The sequence below is a fragment of the Cyprinodon variegatus genome, unplaced genomic scaffold (genome assembly GCF_000732505.1).
Source record: "Cyprinodon variegatus isolate N-32 unplaced genomic scaffold, C_variegatus-1.0 Scaffold927, whole genome shotgun sequence".
Lineage (NCBI taxonomy): Eukaryota > Metazoa > Chordata > Actinopteri > Cyprinodontiformes > Cyprinodontidae > Cyprinodon > Cyprinodon variegatus.
The window spans coordinates 202,803-211,410 of record NW_015151380.1 but is presented as its reverse complement, the minus strand read 5'-3'; the positions used below and the strand labels follow the sequence as shown (position 1 = coordinate 211,410).

The following is an 8,608-nucleotide window of genomic DNA, read 5'->3' as shown; positions in this document are numbered from 1 at the left end:
GTACTAGGGCTGAGGCTGATGACGTTTCACAAGAACGCACAAGTACACAGATTAAGAAATGGCCTAACTCTGTAAAATCTGCTGCTGCTGGTGACTGGAACGGTCTGTAAAATATTCTTAAACTGGATAGACTCATTCCAATTTCATCCTGCCATTGCAGCTGCTTCTCTACAGTCATCTTTGGGTTTTCTGTTGCGTCTTAAATAGTATTTTCTGTATGTATTACTAATGTATTTATTTTAGCCCTACTTCCCTTTTCCTAAGTGGTTACTCCGCTTGTCAGGCTGCCGTTGTAAATACTTGAACTTGTTCTTAACGGTATATATAAAAAGATGTGTCTGATGAAGTTATCAGCAGTTTTTAGTAAAGTTAAAATATAGTTCACCATCAAACGAAGCGTGAGGAAACCTGCTGGTGGCGACAGGATCTTTAGAAACAATAAAGATTCTTTATTGCACTCAAACTGCGTTTTGCTAAATTAATTAACTCTCTGATTTTACATAAATCTTCAGTCAGAAGTATCTAAAGTTTGCATCAAGCTGCAGGATTTTTTTTATTTTTTTTTGTTGCCTTGGTGAATTTAGTGCATTGCTGCTTCTAGTCCGAAGCGCTCAGTAATGAGCAGCAGGACTGCAGCAGCAGCGCAGACGAGCAGGAATCCAAATCTTCCTGAAGGGATAAAGTCATGAGGATGTTTGGGCCCCAGAGGAGAATTCCCGTCCCAGTTTAATAAGGCTGCAGAACAGGAGGCCCGTTCAGGCCCATTGTCACTGAAGTGGAGGTCATGGCGCCTCGTTATGTCCTAAATGAATTCCAGAAGCTCTGACTGTCTGTCAAACAGCTGAAGTTTGATAAAATGTTTAAAACTAACAAACTTAGGAGGATGGAGATGAGCTGATGGGATGAATTCAGCAGCAAAGCTCCTGTGATTGCCGTCAAATAAAGGCTCCAGCTTGGTGGGCTTTCTACCCGGGGCGTCTAACTCTGCATCTCCGTACGTCTCCCCTCCTCCTCATCTGATGAACCAGTTCTGTCGTGTTGAAACCGATGAGCCCAGTTCTAGTTTACTGGTAAAAAGCTCCAGATTTAGTGCTTTCTGGCCCACAGCATCACAGATCCTCTGCTGTACGCCACAGTGTGATATACGAGGTGTTTTGAGCTGTAATCTGGTCTGATCCAGTTCCAGTCTGCTGGATGTTCTCCATCTTTTTGGATTTTTATTGTCTTTTTCTACAGATGTATCTGTCTGATAACCAACAGAGCGGAGCGCAATTCCCGCTCCCCACCCAGGAGGATGTTCGCTCATTCGCTGCGCCGCTCTAAGTTGTGCTAGGACGCTCCACGCTCGCTCAAAGTTTCAGACCAGATGAAGCTACTATGAGAAAAAGCAGAGAGAGCAGAACGTTAGAGATTGAACTAACAGATTCTGCAGAGTGGGAGAATAGAGATAGAATGAAGCAGAATGATGAAAAAGGGGTCCCTATGTCCTCCAGCAGTCTAAGCCTATAGCAGCAGAACTATAGAGATAGCTCAGGATAACCTGAACCAATTCCAAAATCGCACCTTTCCTTGTGTTATCTTTGCTATCTTTACCTCAGGAGCCTCTTAATGTGTCGGTCATCAGTATGAACCAGCTGTCTGATCGCTCACCGTCTCCTTTTGCTCCTCAGATACTACAGAGGGACGCACGGGGTCATAGTGGTTTATGACGTCACGAGTGCCGAGTCCTTCGTCAACGTCAAACGATGGTTACATGAAATCAACCAGAACTGTGACGACGTGTGCCGAATATTAGGTGGGTTTCCTTCTGAAGGCGTCCTTCGGGACGGTGGCCTCCGTTAACCCATGAATGCTTTCTGGAAACGTTCCAGTGGGAAACAAGAACGACGACCCGAGCTCCAAGGTGGTGGAGACGACCGACGCTCAGAAGTTCGCAGAGCAGATGGGAATCAGCCTGTTTGAGACGAGCGCGAAGGAGAACATCAACGTTGAAGAGGTAGGAGGGACGTAGCTTTATGTGCTGGAGAAACACAGGGAGGCGCAGAGTGAAAGGAAAGGGGGGGCTCATATTAGGACAAAATGCGCAAGTAAAAAAAAGTGGGTAAAAATCCGGGCGTGCACTTTACTTTTTTTTTTTTTGCCCTTTTTGGGTCGATTCTTCAGTGCGAGAATTTTTAGATCGGGCCCGACTTTCAGCCTGATGGTGCGTGGTGTAGTGATGGGGGGTAACGAGGGGCGATCGGCTTCTCACGACCACCTCCCATCAGGAATCGTAATGCTGGGAGAAAATCAAACATGTTTGAAATTCAGTCAGCCGTCATTAGATCGTATCGGAGCGTCGGGTCGCACAGTGTGAGGAAAAAACATCGTGAGCTGTGAACTTTTGTCGTACAGTGTGAGCTGTTGCTCCTTGCAGTGATTAAAAACATTGCAAAGTGTTTGCCCTGCTTGAGGCCATGTTCACTCTGCCGGCATTAGTGCAACATAAGTTTCCCATATGTGCAGTAGAGGATGCGGTGACGTCACAGGCGGCGGCGTGCTCTGTGTTTACAGAAATAAACATGGATGCTAGCGCTCGGGCACATCTAAAGCTCTTTCATTTCTTTCCCAGCCTCAGCCAGTTCATTAACAACAATCTTTAAATAAGATTGAAATTAAAGACCAGGTCCAGGTTGCATAAAGACAAAGGCAACGTTCACACTACTGCCTGATGTGACACAAATCTGAATTTTGCCCTTAAGCAACCTGTATGTGATATTTTAATGACGGCGTGAACAAAACACAGATCTGATTTTTTTTATTTTTTTTTTCCCACTATGGACCACTTGGCTCTGTGGTCCTGAATCCGATGCGTATGTGATCTTTTCAAATGCGACCTGTGTCTCTCTTAAGGTTGGGAAAGATTGCTAGATGAGCTGCAGCACTGCCATCCATGTTTACTTCCTGGATTGTGATGTCATTGTGTCCTCTATTACGCATGTGGAACAGCTCAGTTCACACAGGAGATCACATACTGGTGGGATATATTTGGAATAATAAATAATAGAATATTAGCATGTTGTGATAAAGTTAATTATTTCCCATAATGTAATGATAAGACTTGAACATTCATATATTTTAGATTCATTGCACGATAACTGAAATATTTCAGTTCCTTTATTGTCTTAATACGGATGATTTTGGCATACAGCTCATGAAAAACCAAAATTCCTATTTCACAAAATTAGAATATCATGAAAAATGTCACTAAAGGAGCTATGCACCTAATCATCTGAATCAATAAATTAACTCTAAACACCTGAAAAAGATTCCTGAGGCCTTTAAAACTCCCAGCCTGGTTCATCACTCAGAACCCCGATCATGGGTCAGACTGCCGACCTGCCTGCTGTCCAGAACGCCATCACTGACACCTTCAGGCAAGAGGCTCAGACACAGGAAGATATTTCTGAACCAATAGGCTGTTCCCAAAGTGCTGCTGCATCAAGGCGCCTCAGTGGGATGGAAAAAGTGGCAGAAAACGCTGCACAGCCAGAAGAGGAGACTGGACCCTGAGGAAGATTGTGGAGAAGGTTCGATTCCAGACCTTAGGGGACCTGCGGAAGAAGTGGAGGGAAACTGGAGTAGAAACATCCAGAGCAACCGTACACAGGCGTGTGCAGGAAATGGGCTACAGGTGCCGCATTCCCCAGGTCAGGCCACTTTAGAACCAGAAACAGCGGCGGAGGCGCCTGACCTGGGCTACAGAGAAGCTGTTGCTCAGTTTTACAGGAAATCAAGGTGCCAGAGTCTGGAGGAAGACTGGAGAGAAGGAAATGCCAAAATGCCAGAAGTCCAGAGTCAGGTAGCCACAGTCAGTGACGGTCTGGGCCGCCATGTCAGCTGCTGGTGTTGGTCCACTGGGTTTTATTAAGGGCAGGATCAATGCAGCTATCAGGAGATTTTGGAGAACTTCATGCTTCCATCTTCTGAAAAGTTTAAGGAGATGATTTCATTTTTCAGCACCACCTGGCACCTGCTCACTAGCCTCGTGAGACCATCCTGATCTTGCGAGCTTTCAAGGTTTCACTCGCTAATCAGTCTGGAGACTCTCCGTTAAAGAAAATTTGGAGCCGTTCACCAAACGAACGTCCAATCAGCGTTGGCTTTGAGGCGGGTTGAGGTGTGACGCAACGAGAAGCGCGACAGTTCAGTCTAAAGAACATGGCGGCTTCAGCCGATGAAACTAACGTTAGCGTGGCTATCGAGCAAGTTTTATCGGAATTACAGAGTATTTCTTCACTGAAAGAAGAGCAAAACACTGCTCTGGAGGCTTTTCTCAGAGGAAAAGATGTTTTTGCTCTTCTCCCGACTTGTTTCGGCAAGAGTTTGATCTATCAATTGGCTCCTCTTCGTCGTCGCTCTGTTAGTACGTCATATGCTTCGTTGATCTGATTGGTTTATTTGGCCCGTCTATCACCAACATAGGCCAATCAGCTAACCAGTATTTTTCTTCCCAAAATTACTTCAACTGAAGGTTTCCAGATGGATATGCGGAGCAAATCCATCTGGCGGAGTCCGGTTACCTGCTCACAGAGACCAAACCACTGCTAAATGGTTCACTGACCACGGTGAATATTATGGAAAATAATGAACTTCATCACAATATGTTAATATTTTAAAAAGGAGCTGTATCCACAAAAGAAAGTTATATTTGGATAATGTCAGGCTGCTGTGTGAACGTAGCCTAAGCTAACTGATCCGTCTGCTGCCTTCCTCGGTCTCCATGGCGTTTGTTCAATGATGTTCCCTTATAAACCTCTGAGGTTTTCACCCTGAGATGAAATGACGCACAATAAATGATAACATGTTTGGTTTGAAGGCCTGGAAGTGATGGAGGATTTTCCTTTCACTCCGTTCGTTTCAATCTCTGGAATAAAATCCCATTAGAATCTGTTCAGTTTAACTGGTTTCTGTCTGTTTCCTCCCAGTTTAATGCCGCTGTGTTTCTCTGTTCCCAGATGTTTAACTGCATCACAGAGCTGGTGTTAAAAGCCAAGAAGGAGGTGCTGGCCAAGCAGCAGCAGCAGCAACAGAACGACGTGGTCAAACTGACCCGGAACAGTAAACGGAAGAAAAAGTGCTGCTAGCGAAGCGGCGCCGAAAGGCCGCAGGCGTCCTCTCTCTCTCTCCTCACACTCTCACACCACCACACGGGACTCAGAGCGTCTAAATTAAAGAGCAGATAAAGATTTAATGAAAAATAAATGGAAATAATGTCCCCTTTGGACAAACTAATCATGGAAACTTTAAAAGAATTGTACAGATTTTTTTATTATTATTATTAAATGTCAGATCAGGTTTTATTTGGAATGGATCAAATGAGCCCCCCACCTCCCCCTAAATACTCCTCCATCAGTTGATCATCTCCTTCTCATCTCCGCTGCACACGGGACGCCCCGGCTCCGCCCCGCGCCTGAGGGGGGAGGAACAGACTTTCCGTGGGACGGGTTTTCTGTGGAAGGAGCGAGGACTCCGTGCTCCAGAGACGGAAGGTCTCGCCGCCTCTCTCATGTGCGCACGTTTCAGAGGCCTGCTCCCCCGCAGCCTACGTCCCGCCAACAGATCACGAACTCCTCGGTCGGCGTGGAGATGAATCCCGACGATTAGCAGATTAGCCTAAAGGACAGAACTGGTGTTTTTATGTTTTCCTGTATTTTTGCCAAGCTTCCCTTCCTTCATCGTCTAACCTGAGCCGCCGTTAACTCCTCCTGTTTTTATTTTGCCTCTCTGATTGATTGCACTGTTCACTGCAGTCTTATTTCCCTGTCAGAGTTTAAACCTTTTTTTTAAACAGTTACTGCCAACATAGAATAAAGAAATGATAGATTTATCAGAAGCTCAGCAGAGCCTCTCATTGGACTGTTGCCATAGCGGCCGTAGGCTGCCAGGAAACAGGGTGAATCGGCGTCTGATGGGACCCTGTTGAGTCCTCAGGAAGTGCCCCCCTCCCTCCCCTCTTCTGTGTTTCTGCTGCCACCAGCCTTGTTCCTCCTACAGCCACATATCAGCGCCTCTCCGCCGTGGATGGACCCACCGTCTGCCAGCGAAGGAACCGTGACCTTCGCTGGTTTTTAACTCTTTATTTTTGGTGTTTAGATTATTTTTTTCTTTTGTTTCCAGATGTGTGTAAAACCCGAACCGTGCGTTCGGTTCTGGAGCCGGTCGCTGTCACCGTGCAGAACATTGGGAACTGCTGACTGATGCAGCGTTTTCGGTGTCCATGGCGACAGCCAGGCTCACTGTTGGGAGCGTTAAAATAAGAACAAATGGGAATGAACTTTTAGGACTGGGTTCACTGGTTCTGGACTGGAACCGGAGAGGCTGAAGCGGCTCACAGCAGCGGTCGCTTTCGATTGGGAGAGTTTGAAAGCAGACGGAGAAGGAGGTGCGGTGGAAGCGTCTGTCCTCTGAGCGGGTTCCAAAGGCCTAGAGATGCTATCAGAAATCTAAACTTTGATTTCTCTTTTATAAATATATATATATATATATATCTAAATAAACAGATGTGTGTTCATATTCGGTATAGAACACGATTAGCACACCAGACTGAGCATGAGGTCGACATGCTCCGTGTGCTGTGGTTAGAACACGCCATCGTCAGCTGTGGTTTGCTGTACACTGGAGAAACAAAAGATGTCCAATTTTCCCTTCATGGATTAAATCAAGTAATAAACGTTTTAAAGAAATAAATATTTGACACATAACGGCTCATCCTGGTCCTCACTTTGTTCTCTGACTATTTTTATGAGAATAAAACTAGAGAAGCTTTAAAAGTTGCAGCTGGATCGGTTCAACCAGTTTGACCCATATTATAAAAGCAATAACAGAAATAGTTCAAAGCTTTCTCATCGTCTGGATTATTAGGATTTATAGAAAAAAAACAAAATTGTTTTATATATTTCTGATTCCTGAGAAGTCTGGGTCTGCAGACGGCTGCTGATGAGAAGGTTGCTGCGAAAGAAGCTGCTGTATCCAAGCACACTGTAAATATAGAAAGTTGAGTGGAAGGTAAAAGTGCAGTGCTTCGTGCAAAAGAGCCCAAACAAAACACAGAATGCATATAAATAGAAATAATTTAGTTTGCACCGGATTTAACATTTTATCTTTAAAACATAATCGTCACAATTACTGCATGAAGAAGCCTGAAATATTTTCTTCCCTTTAATAAAAAATGTTTATCAGTTTCACTGTGAAACATGAAAAATATCCAGAGATGTCAAAAGTATTTATATTTATTAATCCAGTAGAAATATAAATCCTACTGTTGTGATTAGTATTAACTTAAGCTTTTTACTCCAAAATAAAGTATAAAAGTACCATTTTTAAAGCTAAAGTATAAAAGTAATGCAGGAAAACATGTTGAGAACAGAAGCTTTGCTGCTCTACTCTATTAAAGGAAAATTTTTCTACCATTCTGGATGATAACTTCCTTAGATTTCATTCTCTTAGTGTAACAGTGTCACATTTCCATCATCTTGAAACAGTATGCATGTGGTGAGCAACAGGTTGGGGCAGCACCAACCAAAAATAAATTAATTTTCTGGATGAAACTAATTTTGATGTTTTTTTTTTCAAATACCAACAGGCCATAATGAAAATAAACTTAAATTAAACAAAACTAACAAGTAATTTTTTTAATGTAAGGAGTAGAAAGTAGAGATAATTGCAAAAAGATGTAAAGTAAAATCTTGTTTAAAATATAATTACTCCATTAAGAGTATTGATAGCCAACATTTCTACTTTAGTAACAAAGTTATTCTTTGTTACTCGACACCTCTTAGCATTATAGGTTATAGATGAACAGTAAAACTGTAAAGAAGGCTGAGTTTATTGTGGAGTAAAAGATGTTGAGGTACGCTGATGAAGGTTCTCAGTCATCCAGGTCATAGTCATTCCGTAAAAGTTTAACAAACAATCAACTTGACTTGGTTTCCAAGATTTGAAGACATTTCGCTTCCTCTCCAGGAAGCTTTCTCAATTCAAATGTCTGGATCCGCAGTGAGTTTGAGTCTTTATATAGACGAGGCCTTGCATTGCTTGGAAACATGCAAATGGTAACCAATGAGTGGGTTTCAGGTATTACAGGAGGCAATCCCCCCGCCTTTAACGACCGACCTTCAGAATCATAGACAGGTTTCAGGTATTACAGGCCAACAATGGAACCAAACGACCCACTCATCGGTTACCATTTGCATGTTTCCAAGCAATACAAGGCCTTCTCTATATAAAGACTCAAACTCACTGCGGATCCAGACATTTGAATTGAGAAAGCTTCCTGGAGAGGAAGCGAAACGTCTTCAAACCTTGGAAAGCAAGTCCAGTGGATGTTTTTTTTTAAACTTTTACGGAATGTGAGAAAGTTCTTTATCCCGGGGGTGGGTCGGTTCCCCTGGGGGGAGAGTGTGTGTGTTGGGATTTTGAAAGGTATATGTTTTTGTACTGAGGTTGCCTCAGTCAGAGCTCTATCTCTCTGAGGACATTAAAGGAATAGTACACCCAAAACATGATTAGCCTTCATTTTCTACTCACCCCCATGCTGAACAACACTCTGGAGTACTTTTTTGATATC

General features: G+C 43.6%; 1 protein-coding gene across 1 annotated transcript in view; it reads left to right on the top strand.

Moving 5' to 3' along the window:
* rab35 (RAB35, member RAS oncogene family) overlaps positions 1–6,743 on the top strand; it is an 18,540-nt gene extending 11,797 nt beyond the window's left edge. Inside the window, exons 4-6 of the mRNA XM_015398333.1 lie at positions 1,671–1,795; positions 1,872–1,996; positions 4,998–6,743. Coding sequence (XP_015253819.1) covers positions 1,671–1,795; positions 1,872–1,996; positions 4,998–5,126 — 379 coding nt within the window. The 3' untranslated portion in view covers positions 5,127–6,743. The remainder of the gene's footprint in view (positions 1–1,670; positions 1,796–1,871; positions 1,997–4,997) is intronic.
* Positions 6,744–8,608: the final 1,865 nt, after the last annotated feature.